At 38.2% G+C, this 20775-nt stretch overlaps 2 protein-coding genes and 1 non-coding gene across 18 annotated transcripts in view; 2 read left to right on the top strand and 1 right to left on the bottom strand.

Annotated features, from left to right (window-relative positions):
* LOC105475450 (ATP binding cassette subfamily B member 1) overlaps positions 1-13314 on the bottom strand; it is a 133393-nt gene extending 120079 nt beyond the window's left edge. The window contains exon 1 of the mRNA XM_071094773.1: positions 13231-13314. Coding sequence (XP_070950874.1) covers positions 13231-13299 — 69 coding nt within the window. The 5' untranslated portion in view covers positions 13300-13314. The remainder of the gene's footprint in view (positions 1-13230) is intronic.
* LOC112425577 (small nucleolar RNA U13) lies at positions 12281-12382 on the top strand. The gene has a single exon (XR_003016696.1). It is a non-coding gene; the product is annotated as a small nucleolar RNA U13 (small nucleolar RNA).
* Positions 13315-15438: 2124 nt separating the features above from the next.
* Positions 15439-20775, top strand: part of LOC105475447 (RUN domain containing 3B) — a 192874-nt gene continuing 187537 nt past the window's right edge. For 6 of the 16 annotated variants that reach the window (XR_011622108.1, XR_011622106.1, XR_983357.3 and 3 more), the window contains exon 1: positions 15448-15922. Coding sequence is in view for 7 of the 16 variants with exons in the window: in XM_011730675.2 (XP_011728977.2) it covers positions 15801-15922 (122 nt within the window). In the remaining 9 variants the exon portion in view is untranslated. Of the gene's footprint in view, positions 15923-20775 lie in introns of all 16 variants that reach the window. The other 10 variants (XR_011622109.1, XR_011622110.1, XR_011622111.1 and 7 more) reach the window with 7 other exon arrangements.

Below are 20775 nucleotides of genomic sequence, written 5' to 3' on the forward strand. Positions count from 1 at the left end.
TAATTAGGGTAAGAAGTTTCTCAAGGGAATTGTTTTTTATTATATTGTTTTATTTTAGATTTTCATAGCATGCTGCAGATGGTTTCTGCATTCCGGTTCTAAGAATTTTATAACAACTAAATTTAACAAATATTTATAGAGCAATTGCACTGAGCATGCTAGATATAGACATAAATTTAATTATTCACCTTAAAGGAGCTTCTAATACACTTGAGGAGAGAAAACAAAACAACTAATTTTTGTTGAGCTCCGAAGTCAGGTTTTCCCACTAAATCTTGGCACAGATAGTATTAAGATTATCTTCATTTTAAAGAAGAGGGAACTAAGATTCAATGAGTTACAAAGTGAGTGGCAGGACTGATTTGCTTGACTTCCTTATAGATTCCAGATATTAGTCCTTTGTTTAATGCATAATTTACAAATATTTTCTCCCATTCTGTAGGTTATCTGTTTATTCTGGTGATTGTTTCTTTTGCTGTGCAGAAGCTTTTTAGTTTAATTATGTACCATTTATTTATTTTTGTTTTAGTTGAATTTGCTTTTTGGGTCTTAGTCATAAATTCTTTGCCTAGGCCAATGCCCAGAAGAGTTTTTCCTAGGTTTCCTTCTAGAATTTTTATGGTTTCAGGTCTTAGACATAAGTATTTAATCCATGTTGCGTTAATTTTTATATGTGGTGAGAGATAGGGATCCAGTTTCATTCTTCTACATGTGACTATCCAATTTTCTTGGCACCATTTATTGAATATGGTGTCCTTTCCCCAATCACGATTTTGTGGGCTTTGTCAAGGATCAGTTGGTTTTAAGTATTTCGCTTTATTTCTGGGGTCTCTATCCTGTTCTGTTGGTCTATATGTCTACTTTTATACCAGTACCATATTGTTTTGGTTACCATAATCATATAGTATAATTTAAAGTTGGGTCATGTGATGCTTCCAGATTTGTTCTTTTCGTGTAGGATTGCTTTGGCTATTTGTGCTCCTTTTTGGTTTCATATAAATTTTAGGATTGTTTTTTCTAATTCTGTGAAAAGTGATGTTGGTATTTTCATAGGAATTGCACTGAATTTTTAGATCACTTTGGGCAGTATGATCATTTCCACAGTATTGATTTTTCTAATCCATGAGCATGGGATGTATTTCCATTTGTTTGTGCCATCTGTGATTTCTTTCAGCAGTGTTTCATAGTTTTTCCTTTAGAGATCTTTTACCTCCTTGATTAAGAATATTCCTAGGGTTTGGTGGTTGTTTTTTTTTTTTTCTTTTCTTTTTTTTATTCATTGTAAGGGGGATTGGGTTCTTGATTTGATTCTCAGCTTGGTCATTGTTGGTGCATAGTAGTGCTACTGATTTATGTACATTGATTTTGTAACCTGAGACTTTACTAAATTTATTTATCAGATCTAGAAATATTTTAGAGGGATCTTTAGGGTTTTCTAGGTATAAGACCATATCATTGATGAGATAATTTGGCTTCCTCTTTTCCAATTTGAATGTCCTTTATTTCTTTTTCTTGCCTGGTTGCTCTGGCAAGGACTTTCAATTTCTCAAAATTTAAAAGAGAACTACCAATTGGCCCAGCAATCCCATTACTGGGTATATACCCAAAGGAGAATAAGTTGTTCTACCAAAAAGACATATGTGCTTATATGTTCATTGCAGTGCTAGTCACAATAACAAAGACATAGGATCAACCAAGATGCCCATCAATGGTGGACTGAATAAAGAAAATGTACCACATATACATCATGGAATACTACACAGCCATAAAAAAGAACAAAGTCATGTCTTTTGCTGCAACAAGGCCATTATCCTAAGTGAATTAACACAGAAACAGAAAACCAAATGCCACATGCTTTCATTTATAAATGGGAGCCAAATATTGAGTCCTCATAGACATAAAGATGTCAACATTACACACTGGAGTCTCTTAAAGAGGGAGAGAGGAAGGGGAGCAAGAGTTGACCTATTGGGAACTATGCTGACTACCTGGATGATGGGATCTTTCATAACCTTAACTTCAGCATCATACAATATAACCACATAACAAACCTGCGCATAGACCTCCTGTATCTAAAATAAAAGTTGAGATTATTTTTAAAATACTTCCCTTAGCTATAAAACCTATGTCCCTTTAGTCAAAAATGGATCTATAAAAGGAAATTACCAGTTTTGAAAAGTTTATTCTCATCTATTAATCTAGACAAACTTGGTTTGTGTTAAATTATCCTTTGGTTTTATGATAATATTTAATATCCTCTGTTTTTGCACAAACAATTCTAAATATTTTATTTCTTTTTTACTTTATGAAGCTAGTTCTCTACTATAAACCAAAATAGTTATAATATGATGAGTGAAGAATCTTATGCCTGTAATCCCAGTGCTTTGAGAGGCCAAAGCAGGAAGATTGCTTGAGGCTAGGAGTTCAAGACAAGCCTGGGCAGCATAATGAGACCCTGTCTCTAGAGAAAAATTAACAGATTAGCCATATGTGGTGGCATGCACCTGTATTCTTAGCTACTAGGAATGCTGAGGCAGGAGGATTACTTAAGCCCAGAAATGTGAGGTCACAATGAGCTGTGATCATGCCACTGAACTATAGCCTGAGCAACAGAGCAAGACTCTATCTCAGAAAAGAAAGAAAAAAAGAAAAGAAAGAGAGAAATAAAGAAAGGGAAGGAAACAGGCTTGGCTGATATTTATATGTGATAGATTACAGCATTTTCTAGTTTATGGCATTTCAGTTCATGACCTTGCATCACAAAGCATCAGATTAAATAAAGATATTTTTCAAGATGAATGCTTGTGTAACAAGAGTGTTGCGATCTAAAATAAAGCAAACTGAGATGTGTTAATAGTTAGCCTGTTTAGATATTTATAATTACTACTGGTTTTGGCTTTAATTCTTGTTACACTGTTTCCTGTCTCTCCTGCTAATATCCAGTTTAATAGCCTGTTTAGGTACGTATAATATTTACTAATGGTTTTGCCTTTTATTCTTTTTTTTTTTTTTTTTTTTTGAGATGGAGTTTCCCTCTGTCACCCAGGCTGGAGTGCAGTGGCGCCACCTCGGCTCACTGCACACTCCGCCTCCCAGGTTCATGCCATTCTCCTGCCTCAGCCTCCTGAGTAGCTGGGACTACAGGTGCCCGCCACCACGCCTGGCTAATTTTTTTTGTATTTTTAGTAGAGACGGGATTTTACCGTGTTAGCCAGGATGGTCTTGATCTCCTGACCTGCCTGCCTCCGCCTCCCAAAGTGCTGGGATTACAGGCATGAGCCACCACGCCCGGCCTTGCCTTTTATGCTTATTGCAGTGTTTCTTAACTTTCCTGTTACACTATACATTCACAAAGGAAGGAGCTCTATCTTGTCCACTTCTATAATCCCCAAAAGCCTCTGCACAGAGTAGGGGCTGCATCAATATTGGCTCAATTAATGGATAAATAAGGTTTGGGCTGTGTGTTTAGTCCACTGAGAGTTAACAAGAGGCCAGTGTGGCTGGAGTGGAGTAACCAAAGGAAAAGAGTGGTAGGGGATGGTGTCAGAGAAATGACATATGGTTAGATCCTGCAGGGTGTGTAGGCTGTCTTGAGGACTTCGTCACTCTGAGTGAGAGAGAAAACCACTGAAGAGTTTGGAGCAGAGAAGTAACATAATCTCATCACTCTGGCTACTAAATTGAAATCAGATTATAGGGAGCCAAGGGCAGAAACAGCTGGAAGCTGGGAAGCTGTTATAATGATGCAGGTGAGCCCAGGGGAGCGTAATAGTGGGAATAATGAAAAGTGCTTAGATTCTGGATATAGTTTGAGGGTAGTACCAACAAGATTGCAAAAGGCCTTACATGCCATGATAATATAATTTGTAGACTTGTGTGATACAGTTGTTAAAATAGCCTATTAATAAGAAGTGATCAAAGGAGGAAGGAAAAGAAGGGCAAGAAGCCGTATCAGAATCTCTAGGGTTTGTTAAGTTTGAAAGGCGCATTTAATCTGATATTCTATTGGAAAAAATGATTTTTGAATACAAACTACAGAAAGTAAAAATCCACCAAATATTTTTTACTGAGGGGGTGGTGAGATATTCAGAAGACTGAGAAAGCAAGCATTGAGGAGAGCATAACAACCTCATGCTTTGCTAATACTTATGTTCATAGTAAATAGAAGGTACAATTTATACTTTTATAGCTATTACCTAGTATAAGATGCTTTAAGGTAGATTTTAACATAAAGTTATATTTTATAGTAGTGGTATAAAATAATAAGCATCTACCTTCTAAAAGTATGTACCTGAGTGTTATTTATATCTAAAATGGCATCATCTATTACTTGGAATAATAAGATTTCTTAAATATGAGTATTCTGGGCTATTGTTAGTTTGTTGGGATTTCTGCATTGTGAGGCTTTCGACATCTTGTGCAGAGTGAATATATATATAATAAAAGGATGAAGATAATCCCAGAAACCCTTTTCATCAAACCTGAAAGACTATAGAGCATTTGTTATAAGACTATGAAGAAGGGGAAATATGTGATAAGGAGTGATGAATGTTTTGTGCAATCTGGAGCTGACACAATTTCTTGTTTTTTGTTTTGTTTTGTTTTGTTTTGCTTTTTTAAGCAGAAACAATGTTAAGGTCAAAATTATGGAGCTCTTGCCAAGCCACCAGACTTGATATTCACCAGAATATCTTAAGGAAGGACAATTAATGATAATAGCTAACAATTGTGCAGCACTTCTACACATCACACCCTGTTTTAAGAGTTTCATTTAGGATCATGGTATTTCCCCACCAGGTAAATATCAGGAGTTTCATTAGTTATTCATTTATCTTATCCCAGCTCCTATGTAATTACCATATGTACTATCATTATTATCCCAACCTTATAGATCAGAAAACCAAAGTATATAGAAATTATACAGTTTTCCCAAGGTCATATAATTCATGGACAGCAAAGCTAAGAGACATTTGTATATGCTCTTCCCTTGTGATAAGGGCAGCTAGAATTGGTCTAGAGACCAACTGGTCTCTTCCCTTGTGATAAGAAACCAATTGGTCTCTTCTTTTGTGATAAGGGCAGCTAGAATTGGTCTAGCTCTTCATCTAAGAGATAGCAAGCAAACTTGCACAAATTATTGATGAAGCCTAGTAGGGAATGGGTTCGTGTGGCAAGGGGAGGGGAGATGAGTTCATGGGAGTGGGATATAAGTTGATATGGGTTATATGTTCTATGTAGTCCATAAAATTAGAGTTCTGCCTGAGCCTGCAATCTGGGAATCACAAAATTAGTAAAATGAGATTATCTAGATCTATTGACTTGGATCCCTTTAAGTGGTTCAAGACACAGATCTGTTCGCTAAATTTCACTTAAGGGAAGAGAGAACTCACACATAAATAGGCAATCTTGTAGTCAGGCATTCCCTTTAGAAATTTTCAGTTCAAAAAATTTTTATCTGTTCTCCAATGTATTTTTCTTTTTGACAGAAGATAACAATGTCCCAGAAAACCAAAACTTTGGTGATGTGTATGTCAAGGATCCCCATATATTATAAAGGAGATGTTTTCTGAGAACCTTACTGTGTTAAAGGTTAGAAAACATTTAACAATGACAACATATGTCCTTCTCATCTGAGGCAAAACACAGCACATTGTTGAAAAAGCAGCAGAGTGTTTGATTATTGTTTGTCGTCTTCTGTAGAGTACAACTAGGCTCAGTACATGAGATTGCACATTACTGCCACCTATATCAGGGACCTACTACAGTTTTAAAACAAGAACTAGAGCTTCCAATCACAAAGACGAGAGTCCTAACTCTTAGGGAAACTAAAGAAATCTTGCATTCGGAGTACTGTCAAATCATTTTGGGGCAGCACTTTCTACTTAATGTTTTCCGCCATTCTCCACATGGCAGCCAGAATGAGCATTTCAAAACTCAGATCTGATCTTGTGAGCCTTTGGTTTCAAACTGTTCCAAGGGCTTCTCAACATCCTTAGGATAAAGATGAAAATGTTTACTGTGATCAGTGAGCCTGTGAATAAAACAAATCCTATTTTCCTCTCTGGCCTCTGTCTAGCCATACCCTCCTGATCCTCCTTACTCTCTGAGCTCCAGCCACATTAACTACAGGCACAGTGTATTTCCTCCAGCCACAGGCCATTTGTACATGCCCTTCCTCTGCCTGGATAGTTTTTCCCACCACGAGTTGCTTTACCTAGTTCACTCCTATTCTTCCTTCATACCAGAGTTCAATCATTACTTCCTTCCCTGGCACCCTTGCAGAGCAACAGTGTTGTCTAACTCCACGGGCCCTGTTGACATTGTCTTCCATAGGAATAGTGCCTCCTGGAGTCCTGCCCCAACTTCTTTTATATGTTCTTCTCTCCTTTGGAACATTTATCACACTGTATAAAGTATGTATGTGTTGATTTCTTTAGGTTTTGATACCTCTCTCTCCCATCCAAATCTTAAGCTCTATGAAAGCAGGAATTTTTGCTCACTATTGTACACCCACAGTCTAGCATAGTGTCTATCACATAATGGGCAACTAAAAAATATTTATTGAATGAGTAAATACAACAAATGTTTGGAGACTACCAGTAGGTTGATAGTCTTGGAGACTACCAGGAGGTTAACAGTCTCTTTGAATTTAGCTGTATCCAAAGTCCTATAAGCCTATCAATAGAAATAGTTTGTGTTGGGGAGGACAATGCCAGGTTAACAGACACTTAAAATACATCTCTGTACAGAATGTATTGCTTCTTTCACCACTGTGGTTCTCAGATTTCTAAAATGGTCCTCATGATCTTGGCTCCCTGGTATTACTCCTGTGATTACATTACTTTGCACAGCAAAGGGATTTTGCAGATGTAATTAAGGTTACTAATCAGTTGACCTTGAAATAGGGAGATTATCTAGGTACCTGAAATCTAATCACATGAGCCCTTTAAAAGCAGACAGAATTCTTTAGTTAGGGGTAGAAGTCAGAAATTTGAATCATGAAATTTGATACATGGAGGAAGCCATATGCAGTGGGCTTCACAGCAATCCTCAGTGAAGAGCCAGCCAGAAATCAGGGACCTCACTCTTACAACTGCAATGGGATTCTACCAACAACCTGAATGAGCTTGGAAGTAGATTCTTTCCCAGAGTCTCCAGTTGAGGACATAGCTTAGCTGAAACCTTTATTTCAGCCTTAGGAGCCCCTGAGCAGAAAACCCACCTGTACTGCACCAGACTTCTGACCTACAGAACTTTCAGCTAATAAATGGGTGTTTTTAAACCATTATGTTTGTGTAATTTGTTATACAACAATAGAAAACTAATATAACCATTAAACATTGGCTTCCAAATTTTGTCAAGAAATATTTGAGAAGATATTAATCTCACTGTCAAGGTCAATTATATAAACCACAATGAATTAAATGTAAGCTTGGCTGGGCGTGGTGGTTCACACCTGTAATCTCAGCACTTTGGGAGGCCAAGTGGGCAGATCACTTGATGTCACAAGTTTGAGATCAGCCTGGCCAACATGACAAAACCCCTCTTCTACAAAAAATACAAAAAATAGCTGGGCATGGTGGCACATGCCTGTTATCCCAGATACTCAGGAGGCTGAGGCAGGAGAATCACTTGAACCCAGGAGGCAGAGGTTATAGTGAGCCAAGATTGTGCCACTGCACTCCAGCCTGGGTGATAGAGCCAAACTCCATCTCAAAAAAAAAAAAAAAAAAAAAAAAAAAAGGTAAGCTTGACAAATATCTGAATGACAACCACAATATTCTTCTTTTCCTTACTAAGGTTTATTGGTTGACACAGGTAAATATACTTGGCCAAATTTATGAGTTGAACACTGCCGCTGTCCAATTTTTGAATGCTAAGCAGAAATCTTAGTGACTGCAAACTTATTTTTATATATACCTACAAACACATGTATATATATATTAATATATAAATGAATAAATAGACCCTGAGATTTCAAGGGGAATCACTAATGCCATTGTCATTTTTGACATATTTTGACCCTGAAAGTTCAAGGGGTGATCATTAATATCATTGTCATTTTGTTATATTTTAAGCTTGCATAAGCAGAATTCAGCCATGGATATAGCAAATTGGTACCAAAATGTCTTTTAATTCTCTTAACCTTATGGATTACTGAGAGAACATTTTCTTAAAAATTATGAGAAAGAGTCTCATTTAGTCTATCCATAGGAAAAATCAAAACAAGATTTTCTTGATCTCATGGCTGAAAATTCTGTTTAGGCATTTGTGAGTAACTCATTTTTTTCTTTATTTTTTAGACAGAGTCTTGCTCTGTCATCCAGGCTGGAGTGCAATGACGTGACCTTGGCTCACTGCAACCTCTGCCTCGCGGGTTCCAGCGATTCTTCTGCTCAGCCTCCTGAATAACTGGGACTACAGGCGCATGCCACCACGCCCAGCTAATTTTTGTATTTTTAGTAGAGATGATATTTCACCATGGTGGTCAGGCTGGACTCGAACTCCTGACCTCATGACTCATGACCCACCTGCCTTGGCCTCACAAAGTGCTGGGATTACAGGCGAGTAACTCGTTTCTGACTAATGTTTAAAAGTCTTTGCCAAAATATCTTCAATAGGATTTTTTTTTTCTAAAGAGTTTACATTTGAATCTGTTGCATAAGATAATTTACAGAAAATTACTTTGAGGAATTGGTATTCCCACATTTCAGTTATGAAAGCAAATTCTTAATGTTAAAGAGATTTATGCGGTGTTCCACTCACTTCACCATTAGTCTTTCTTTTTCTGAGCTAGTGCCTGGAAAACCAATAGAATCATAACCAAAAAACGGGTAAACACTTTTATAATCTAAGCATACAAACTTTTCTAAGCTTCATGTGAAAACAAAAAATTATAAAAGTTAAAAGTACAAAAATTTGACTGCATAAAAATCAAACCAATAGTATCTGAAAATCTATTAAAAATAACAAATACATGTTAAAAGGTGATTGTGCAAAAATGTATAGCTTTCCTGTGTAAATACTGTAACTATTTAGGAAGTGTAGTGGAAAAAACTCTACTCATAATATCAGTCTGAAGCTCCATGATAAAACTACAAAATGCCACCAAGTGAAACAAACAAACAAAAAATACATGAAGAAATAGACACACTGTCATCTTAGATCGTTGCAAATATTGGGAAGATGTTAATTTTACCTTATCTATAAATGCCAAGCAATTCTAATCAGAATCCCTATAGGCTTTTCTTGGTGGGAAGGATGTGTCAAAATGATTCTTATGTTAGGAAGAACAGACATTCCAGAATTACCTAAGAACATTCTGAGAGACAACAATTGGGGAATACTAACCTTACAAAATGTTAAAAATAATTACCAGGCTTTGCCACTTATTAGATTTTGGTAACACTAGCTCATAAATGATAAATCAATGGATAAGAATAGAAAATCTAGCAGTAGATAAAATTGTATACATTTAGTACCTGACAAAGGTAGCATTTATATCAGTGGGAAAGGATGCATTATTTGATACTAGCATTGGATAACTATTGACTGTTTGGAAAGATTAGGCTCTTTCACCAATTGACTCTTACACAAAGATAAGTTCTATAAATATCAAACATGCAAATGCAAAAAGAAAAATAAATATTACAGAAAAATTGGTAAACATTTGTATTATCTAAGCATATAGAAGTTTTTCTAAGCATTGTGTGAAAACCAGAAATTATTAAAAAAAACAAAAATTTGATTGCATAAAAATTCAAAATTTCTATAGGAAACAAAACATTATAAACAAATACAAACCCATAGTAACATATTGATGAGAAAATATATTGACTGTGTGTAGAATAAACCGATTTAGGTAAAATTAAGTACATATTTCTCTTTTGTATGTCTGGAGACCTATCCAGAAAAAAAGTTGTTGTGAAACATTAATGTTAGCTGTTTCTATGGATTTTTTATCATGAGCACAATTCTTTATTGAAATGCAACCTTGCTATTTAATTATTTCATGATGAATTTAATATTGGCAGTAAGGCCAAGATGAATCATTTAATAAATAGAATTGGGACCGTGGTTAATCATTGGAACACTGAAATTATATCCTAATTTCATACTTTCATGTAGTGCAAATAGCTTAACTATTTTTGATATAAAAAAGAAACCACAAAGTATATAATCTTAGAGGTGGCAAAGGCTATTCTAAAATGATCAAAGGAAAAACCAATAAAGGAAAATACTGATGAATTTCATTTATATAAAATATTTTAAACATCTCTTTATAAATAACTCACACCATAGGTAAGGCAAACAACGAACTGGGAGAAGTATTTGCCATACATACAATAAACAAATATGATGATCAGCCACTATAATGAAGACTAATTAATTTGTTGGAAAATATGGGCAAAGGGCATGAACAGGCAAAAACATAAATGAACAATAAGCACATGAAACAAATGTGCATTTTCATTACTAATAAAAAAAGTTAAAATGTCAAAAAGATATTGCTCTTTACTTGTTATGTGGAAAAACAATAAAGAGAACAATAGTTCCTAGAGTGAGCAAGAATGTAAGAAAACTTATGTACTGTTAGTAGGATGTAAATTGGTAAAACATCTCTAGGAAAAAATTTAATTCGTGGTTAAAATTGTGCATATCTTTTGATTCAGAATACACTTTCTGAATAAAAAATGAAAGCCAGAGCTCCAGAATTATCTAGAGACTACATTCCATGAGTGACACAGTTGGTCAGTGTGTAAAATCCTTCCTGATTCTTAAGAACCATACAATATGGGAATTTTGTGTTTAAGCCTCATCTGGAGTTACTTTCTCAAAAAGGCAGTGAAACATGTTAGAAAAAACAATAGATTATGGGCCAGTTGTGGTGGTACATGCCTGTAATCCCCGCACTTGGGGAGGCCAAGAAGGGAGGATCATATGAGGCCAGGAGTTCATGAGCAATCTGGGCAACATAGTGAGACCTTGTCTCAATAAAAAATTTAAAAAAATAAAAAAAATTAGGCAGCTGTGGTGGTGCATGCCTGTAGTCCCAGCTACTCAGGAGGCTGAGCCCTTGAGTATCCCTTGAGCCCAGGAGTTCAAGGCCGAGGTAAACTATGATTACCCACTGTACTCCAGCTTGGGCCACAGAGTAAGACCCTGTCTTTAAAATAATAAATTTGAAAAATAATAGATTTTCTATCTAATGATTTAGATTTCGATCCTGGCTCTGCCGTTTACTGTGTGACTTTCTATATGTTACTTAATGTCTCCAAGTCTCTGTTTCCTTGTTTGTAAATGGGAGAATATTAACAATACTTACTTTAGAGAATGGTTCTCATGATTAATTGATGCAATCCATACAATGTCTGAAGTTTATATATAATTTCTAGTTTGTTAACGCCCTTCTACATGATACAAAATTAAAAAAAAAAATATCCTCTGCACTGAGGGTCAGTATTTGCCCTCCTCAAAGAAACTGTAAGACCAAATCCACCTTGTTTCGATCAGCCTTTAACCAATGACTTTTTTCAAAGAACAGTTCATGAGATCCATCAAGGTACTCTTCATTATGTGTCTATCATAGCCTGTAGTACCCATCTCACCATCCATACCCTATTAATGAGCATGCCTTGTGCTTCCTTGCCCATGACCCTATCTGCACTCCCTTCCATGATGCGCTCTGGAACTTTTGCTCTATGACCAATATTTCCTTGCATTCTCCAATTCTTTGGAGTGGTCTTTCCGCTTCCTCTTCTCAGCAGAAACCCCTATCTCCCCTGAGTGTTCGGCTTCTCTTGACTTACTCTCAAATGGACTTTTTTTAAAAGTAATTTTCATCCATTTTCTTCACGCTCGCTTCTGATCGTTTTTTTCTCTCTCTTGTATTACTAACCTTTCCCTCCCAGTAGATTCACTGCATCAGCTTTAAAATATGCTCAAGTCACTTCTGTGAAAAATAATGACACAATAGCAATAAAACACCAACATCCTTCTGTTCAATATTCCCCCATACCACCACTCTTTTTTTCTCCCCCTTCACAACTTTTTAAGATTGCGTGATACTCACTTCCCACTGACTTTTTTACTCACTGGAATTTGGCTTTCACCTTCATTGTGCCACTGAAACAGTGCTTATTGATCTGCAGGAGTACTTTATAGAGGAAATTAGCTCTTTGTCTATGATTTGAGTTTTAAAAATGTTTTCTCGGTCTCATTTGCTTTTGATTTTGCTTATGATGATGCTTGATTTGTGGATTTGAAAAAATTTGTATCTATCCATTTGTGGTTCATAAGCGTGATGACTGAGCTTTCACACACATGTGAGATGTGCCTCACTCAATCCTTGTTATGACGTCAGCATATTACCCATCTGACGTCAAAGTAAAATAAAAATTTTAAAAAATTACATCTTCACTGTTTCTAGTTTCTTCTGTACAGATACTGGGTTTATGGCATATTTAAAAAGTCCACTTCTCTGAGACTAGAATAAACTATGGTTTGGTGATCTTTCTGGTTTATAGCACTTTATATTTACATTTTAGAGTATTTTATATTTGAGGACATTTTATATGTTGCACTTGTAATTTTGTCTGTTTCGATTAGAAGAAGGAAGTTGGGAAAATGGTGAATGGATATGTTCTGCCCATTCAGTTCTACGGAATTCCTGTAAGTTTATTTACGTATCTACTGTTTTCAAAATTTTTATCGTGAATCTTTGTGAAATCTTTGAATAACCTTTGTGCAATGCTTAAATAAATAAAAATAATTGAAATAGGTTCCAAAAGAAGTCCAAAAAGTGATGTGGAACTCATGGAGCTCTATAATAATATTATGCTGTGTACTGAATAAATTGATTGACAATATCCAGATTAGTAATCTAGAGGGAGAAAGAGACCCGGGACATACTGCTTAGGATAAGTGAGAAAAGCCTTATCAAATAAGGCCCCCGTGTGGCAGTGTAATGACACGCCATACATACAAAACAAAGCAAAACAAAAACACAGCTTGTTTACGGCAGTCTTGGTAAGCAAGTACCAATATGTCAACTAAATCCCGCTAAGAGTGACATTTGAAAAATAACATTATTACCTCATCATTTAAGATGGGGTTTTACTAAGTTTTCAGTCATAGTTCACAGTGCAAATATGAAAATGTACTGGAGGCTAGAAGTCAATTTTGAGGATACTAACATCTCACTTTTCTTGTTCTGTCATGATCACTCACTTTTATCTTCTTGATAAATGCTTCAGAGGCATGTGTGTTCTCTCCCCCACTCACGACACATCCAAGCATGGGGTTTTAGAAATTTTCTTGATAACTAATGGCTTTCCACTCTTTTCCTTCTGCAGTTTTATCTGTGGTTAAATAATAACAACATTAATTTGAGTAGTATTTGTCATTGCCAGTGCAAATATTTTGCAGAGACTGCCTGCATAACCAGTGCATCTGTTTCCTGATGGCTAATTCTGAACCCAAACTGTTGGACTATCAAGAAGAGACAAGCTAAGTTGTAGCTCCTAGAAGAAAACTCTTTATAAGCCTCCCTGTCACAGGAGAGTAGATAAGTAATGTTCTGGAAGAAGTGCGCTGACTAGTCACAAACATCCATATACAGAAAACTCCCCTGCTTTTATTAACTTGAAAGATAAAGTGTAAAGTCTGACTAAATTGTTTTCTTAAAATTTTAATGTATGAACGAATATTTATGGTAGCACATTAGTTAAGACCGATATTATATATACATATAGTGAGAGAGAGGAATGTGTGTGTGTGTATATATATATATATATATATAGAGAGAGAGAGAGAGAGAGAGAGAGAGAGAGAGATGGAGTCTCACTCTGTCGCCCAGGCTGGAGTGCACTGGTACAGTCTCGGCTCACTGCAACCTCTGCCTCCCGTGTTCAAACGATTCTCCTGCCTCAGCCTCCCGAGTAGCTGGGACTACAGGCGTGTGCCACCACACCCGGCTAATTTTTGTAATTTTAGTAGAGATGGGGGTTTCACTATGTTGGTCAGGCTGGTCTTGAACTCGTGACCTCGTGATCCGCCCGCCTCGGTCTCCCAAAGTGCTGGGATTACAGGCGTGAGCCACCGCGCCTGGCCCATATATTTTTATTCTACTAAACAGAATAGTAGAATAAAATTAGATATGGTAGCTGAAAAGGATGATTCTTTGATTATTTTAAACAGATTTTTAAACTGTAAAAACCTCAGAAATTAGGAATTTACAGCTTTATTACACAAACGTGTGTTGTTAAAACATTCAAGAGTAACAGTATGTCCTGTATTAGTAGGGATGCTATATAAGAAAAAGAGAGAGCCACACAAAACTGTATACTAACATTCTTTGACAGAAACTTCAAAACCAGAGGTGGAAGATACATGGATTTTGGAGCCACTGAAGCCGTGAAATTTCAGTAAAAATCATGTCAAATGTGACTTCAAATTAAATTTGAGAAACATTTATTGAGAACCTGTTCTGTGTGCAGCACCGTGCTAGGTCCCACAGGGAGAGTAAGTCATTTAGGATTGCACTCTAAAATCTGGGCATATTGGTGCAAAGGGAGGTAAACAGCAGGCTTAGGTGAGTCAGAGGACCTGGCCCAAGCCGGGACCCTCCCCCAGGAGGGTAGTGAGAAGCTCTGGGAAGGGGGCGCTTCCGAACACGCGCGTTGAGGAGGGCGCTCCAGGACTCTTGAGGGAGCAGCCCGTCTGGACCGAGGCCGCTTCGTTCCTGGGCTTACTATTCCCAGTCCCGGACCGGAGTCACGGCCCAGGACGCCAGAAGACTCTACACTGGCACCGCGCTCCTCCTTGGGCGGGCGGTCAGTCCCGGGTGCGGGCTGCGCTGGAGGCTGAGGTGAAAGCGACATGGTGTGGAGGGTCAAGAAATCTCGCCACCACATGCGCCAAGAAGGAGATTCTAAGAGCAATTCCCCCCACTCTTCTCAGGCCATTGTGTTGCTGTTTATTAGCTCCTGGGAGGGCGTCAGGACAAAAGGAACCCTCCTCCCTTCTTAGTAGTCAGGCCCAGGGTCGGGTGTGGGAGCCGGCGCGCTGCTTTCTAGGCAGACACTGAAGCTACGGCAGCCATGGAAATAGGAATCAGCCGTTAAAGCTTGGCTCCAGGCAAGGGGTGGCAATCTGCCCCCAGCACTGTGGGGCCCCGCATCCCACAATCCCCGCTGCTAGCCTGCGTGGCTACTGGCGGCAGCTAGCGGGCTGCAATAGCGAGCCCGGCGTCTTGACAGCGGCCCACGCGTCGGGGCGGGGCTTGAGCCCGCTGCTTTAAAAGTTCGCGCGGCCGGCCCCGCCCCTCCGGTGCCGCGATTGGATCCGGCGGGGGTAGCGTTGATTTGATAGGCGCAGAGAGGGTGGGGCTGCGCACGCGAGGCCGGGGCCCTAGTTGCTGCCGCCTGGGCTGGGGCACTAGTGGCTGCGGAGTGTGGGTGGTTGGGCGTGAGGGGCCGACGGGCTCGCGCGCGCGCCGTCTGCTGAGGTCCCTCGGGAAGGAGGAGAGCGCCCGACGCCGACCCGCACGCGCAGCCCGGCAGTCGGCGGCGCGCCGAGGGCGGAGGTGGTGCGTGTGTGTGGAGCTCGGGTGCCAAGGGCTAGCCGTCAGTCCCCGGGTGCGAGTCTCTGCTGTCTTCCACACCCTTCCTTCCTCCAGGCTCCTTTCCTACAATCTTCCCGCGCCCCCACGGTCGCGGACCGAGCGAGAACACCCTTAAGCAGGTGTGGGGGGCGTGCGGGGCGGCACGAGACAAAAGGGGCACGGGGGTAAGCCCGCCATGGCCTCCCGGAGCCTGGGGGGCCTGAGCGGGATCCGAGGCGGTGGCGGTGGAGGCGGCAAGAAAAGCCTGAGCTCCCGCAATGCTGCGGTGGAGAGGAGGAACCTCATCACCGTGTGCAGGTACGGCAGCGCAGGGCGAGGGGAACCAGCCTCCGGCCGGGGCTGAGACCTCTGGGCTTGCGCGCGGGTCCCTGGGGGGTCCCGGGCATGATGGGCTGCCGCCCAGTGCCCCCGCCTATGTTGCGCCAGCCGAGTGTGTGAGCGCGCAGCTCCTTGGACAGGGGCCCGGGTCTGGACACCGCCGCAGCCCTGGACTTTGTGTCAGTTCCAGTGCTGGAGGTATCGGAGGGTAGAGCTTGGGGCGGGGCTGGGGGAGGATTTGTTTTGAATGTGCAATCTAGTGTCAGAGTGAAAGAGGAGGGCAGGGAGGAAGAACTCTTTCATTTAATGCCCATTCAGCTGTCAGCCAGTTTTTGATAAAGTGGTAGTAACTGTGATTGTTTACTGTGGTGCCCCCAAATCAGAGTGCATTTCGTTGTTTTGGCTTGTTTACGTTATCTTCACCCATTTCATTTCACACGTTAGTTGAGTGCCTACTACATGCCAGCCATTGTGTGTGTGAGCGTGTGTGTACTATCCACTTTTCAGCTACAGTGCTAGTGCTGGCTCTGCAGTTGTTATTAAGAGTGGGACTGTGGTCTTTATGTCAATTATTTATTCTAAGGCCTGCCTTTCCTTAATGTTTTATAACGGTAAATGTAGTATTTCCTTCCTTCAGAAAAATATAGAAACAGTAGAAGAATAATTATATTGGGCCGGGCGCGGTGGCTTACGCCTGTAATCCCAGGACTTTGGGAGGCTGAGGCGGGCGGATCATGAGGTCAAGAGTTCGAGACCAGTCTGGCCAACATAGTGAAACCTCGTCTCTACTAAGAATACAAAAAATTAGCCGGGCGTGGTGCGGGGGTGGGGGGTGCCTGTAATCCCAGCTACTCCGGAGGATGAGGCAGGAGAATCGCTTGAACCTGGGAGGCGGTTGTAGTGAGCTGAGATCACGTCATTGCACTCCAGCTGGGGCCACAGTGGGAGACTCCATCAAAAATAAATAAATAAATAAATAAATAAATAAATAACTACTGTTTATAATAAGCCTAGTATTCAGAGAAAACTGGTTTTTAACATGCTGATATATTTCCTTTAAGTCTTATATCTGAGTATTAAGAAAAATTGAAACCCTAAGCATCAATTTCTTAGGAACTTCTCTGAACCATTGTTTTAAAATTACTTTTTTCCATCAAACTCCTAATCATCACCTAGAGATATTCCTCTTAAGAATCAGATGGTAATGAAACTTTTTCTTCCTTTGCAATTTCTCTGTATTTTTCCGTTATTTTTCTTGTGTGAACATGTGTCTAGCATCTTAAGTGGAATACAGATTATAATTCTAGGACTTAAATGCAGTTAACTCACAGTGACTTTTAAAAAAATGCTTGGATTATTACAAATGTTTATCTAGCAAGAAGACCTTCTTCATTGACTGTGATTGTATATGTGTATGTAATTATTACAGCACTTTGAGTTGTAAATGGTCAAGTAATATGGCATCTGTTTAATTTACCATTTGTGCTGTCTATGATGTAACTTTTTGAGACAAATAGGCTGTTAGGTTTTTTAAAGTATAGGTAAATATTTTTAAAGTGGGTAAATGGAACAATAAGCAAGGCTGATTTTCTTAACCATAATATACAGACATTAAAAACTGCTTTAAAAATAAGGGTAGTTTCAACATATACAGTGCTTCTTGGGGGGTAACATTTAATAAAAAGCTCTATCAGCTTTTGTTAAACTTCACAAGGGTAATGATTCTGTCTTTTTTTTTTTTTCAAATTCTCGATATAGCATCTGACACTCAAAAAATATTTATTGAATGAATAAATTCAATGATGGCTACTGTTCCTTTTGCTTCTCCATTTTTATCTTGACTGGCTTTAGATCATGTGATGACCATTTGTGCCCTTATCAGAGACAGTTGAAAAGAAAAGGATTTGTATTTCAACTTTATTTAAATTAAATTTTAAATTATCTTTAAGAAATTTTAGGAACGTCACACTGATTTCTGGGGACAACTCTCTGTATTAGTTGTATTTTCATTATTGTAATTTACATTATTATTTTCTACTGTGAAATGAGTATATGCTAACTTTAGTTACGGTTTACATACAGATTTAGTGTAATAGCTAAAATAAATTGCGGTTTCTGCTCTGGATTTCATTTGTATACTTATTTATATGGATAATATTAAGGCTGATCTTCATATCCAAATAGTTGATGGTGCATGTAAATTATCCATGTGTAGTAATGGGGTCTATATGATAGGCTTTGTCTGAATGACTTTTACTTTTTGGAAGAAAGTCACTATAGGTCATTTGTACATTTTAAGAAGCCGCATGACAAATTAAGAAAAATGTATAAAGCAGCATTTATACATTTATTGCTAGTTTACTTTCCACAGTCACCAAACCCTGGGTATTTCACTCATGTCTCTTATGAATTCTTTTTTTATTTTTTATTTATTTATTTTTTATTTTTGAGATGGAGTCTCGCTCTGTTGCCCGGGCTGGAGAGCGGTGGCGCGATCATGGCGCACTGCAAGCTCCGCTTCCCGGGTTCACGCCATTCTCCTGCCTCAGCCTCCTGAGTAGTGGAACTACAGGCGCCTGCCACCATGCCTGGCTAATTTTTTGTATTTTGTTTAGTACAGACGCAGTTTCACCGTATTAGCCAGGATGGTCTCCATCTGCTGACCTCGTGATCCGCCCGCCTTGGCCCTCCAAAGTGCTGGGATTACAGGCGTTAGCCACCGCGCGCCCGGCCTCTTTTTTTATTTTTATATCTCAAATCAGAGATGATTTGATATTTAAGTTGGAAGGAAGTTGGTTTGGTGGAAATATAACTGGGTTCTAGGTTCGCTTTATCATTAACTAGTGTGCACTTTTACAAGCCATGCAGCCTTTCCATATGTTCATTTTTGTTGTCTGTAAAATAATATTGGACTAGATCATTGTTAACCTTCAATTATAGGCCTAAAATTAATAATGGCCTCCAAGCAAAATATGTTTATGTTTAGTTTTGAATTTTTCCAAATATGAGCAGGGTAATAAGATAAATGTTTATTATAGCTAAATTAGGTATGTCCATTTTTCTTTATAAACAAAAACATTTTGGACTGTGCCTTTCATTTTGTGATTCTCTGCTGATGTTCTGGAAAAACTGAACCATTTACAAAACCAAAAAAATAAAAAGTCACCAGCATATATCATTCTAGTGTATCCACTTATACTTACACAGTAATGTTTTACCTTACCCCTTAAACAATTTAGGTGTTTTCTCAGGTTAAGTTTAAAGTCTTATTATATGAGTACACAATTCTTTACGTTTAAAGCCTTATTCAAGTGCAGTATATAGTTTTGAACTTTGAAAATGGGTTGTTTGGATAGGTAAGATAGATAAAGAGCTGAACTGAATTTTGGCTCATTGTGATTGTATATGTGTATGTATATGTAATTCAGTTTTTTTAGTGAACATTTACATGTCATACACTAAAAACATTTGCATGGTCCTTATTTCATCAGATAAGTACTGTTTTATCATATTTTTCATAGATTTTGGTGAAGAGATAGTAGGTCATTTGAGGACTCCAAATCTTACACACACAACTTCAAAATATTCATACACTTGACTTTGGCTCTGAGAACCAACTAGTATTTTCCCTGTATATTCCCTATCGTTTAGAACTTCAGAAAATTAAGTTGTTAAAGCCCTTCAGATTTTTAAAACTTGCATTTTTATCCATAATCAGATATTAGTCATTTTTCTGTCCTTTATAAGCTTCATTGTTTACAGAAAACCTTATATATTCCTTTGATTTTAGTTTTGGTGGCAGAGAATTAAAATCTAAATTCTCTTTCTATGACTTAACAATGTCTTATGAGCAAATTATTAAAATATACATATATAAACATTTCTGAATAACACTTGTCAAACTTTTAAGTCAATGCTTTTAAGAGAAACTTCCCATGCAAAGTCATAATTTTCCTGTTTTGTGGCTAGGAAGGACTAGTAAGAGGAATATAAGTAGTGTGATAAGCATGGTGGAGACAAATGATGATTTCACAATTCAAGTTTTTTAAATAACATATGCATAGTCTTAGTTTTCCATAGGTCATGATATTATTTCAGAACTTGAATATTATTTCAAATTACATTAGCAGCTCAGTTTTTCCATTATAGTCAGGGAATGAGAAGCTTATATTTTTATACATAATATTGGAGTTAAGTTTAAAATCGTCCATCAACTGTAGTGCTTAGCATTTATTTTGGAGTGCAGGATTTGTATAACTGAGATTTATTTAAGTGTGCAAATTTAATCCCCAACACATAATATTTACAATATTTTGGATGAATTGCTTTTAAAAAAATGATTACACTTTTCCCTGCCTTCTTGAAAAAGACTATACATAGAATAATGTAATCCTTATTGATGACTTTACTCTGAATCTGCCTCTATGACTATGCCCACTGTGCAGTGGTTGTCCTTGGAGACTCTTGCAGCATGTAGAGCTTTTGCCTAAATGGCCCCAGAAGATTATGTGTTTGGAGTTCTTTAAGCTTTTGCATCCTTCTGTTTCTTCCTATCAAGTTACTTGTTATTTCTCACAACTCTTTCTATTTCTAGCAGTTCTTTTCTTTGTACTTCCCATTCTGACTTGACGATTATAATTTGTTGTGAACTAGGAAAATATGTAACTAAACTTTTCAAATGTTTATTTATTTATTTATTTTTAAAAGCACCCAGAGGCCTGAGTTAAGTTTAGTGAGCTTTAGAACTCTGAACTTCTTAACATTCTGGTTGCTAACTAATCAGAAAAACTGTCTATTCTATGCTTGAACTTGGTGGGAGAAATGCAGATATG

Source organism: Macaca nemestrina, chromosome 4 (assembly GCF_043159975.1).
Source record: "Macaca nemestrina isolate mMacNem1 chromosome 4, mMacNem.hap1, whole genome shotgun sequence".
In the NCBI taxonomy this organism is placed as follows: domain Eukaryota; kingdom Metazoa; phylum Chordata; class Mammalia; order Primates; family Cercopithecidae; genus Macaca; species Macaca nemestrina.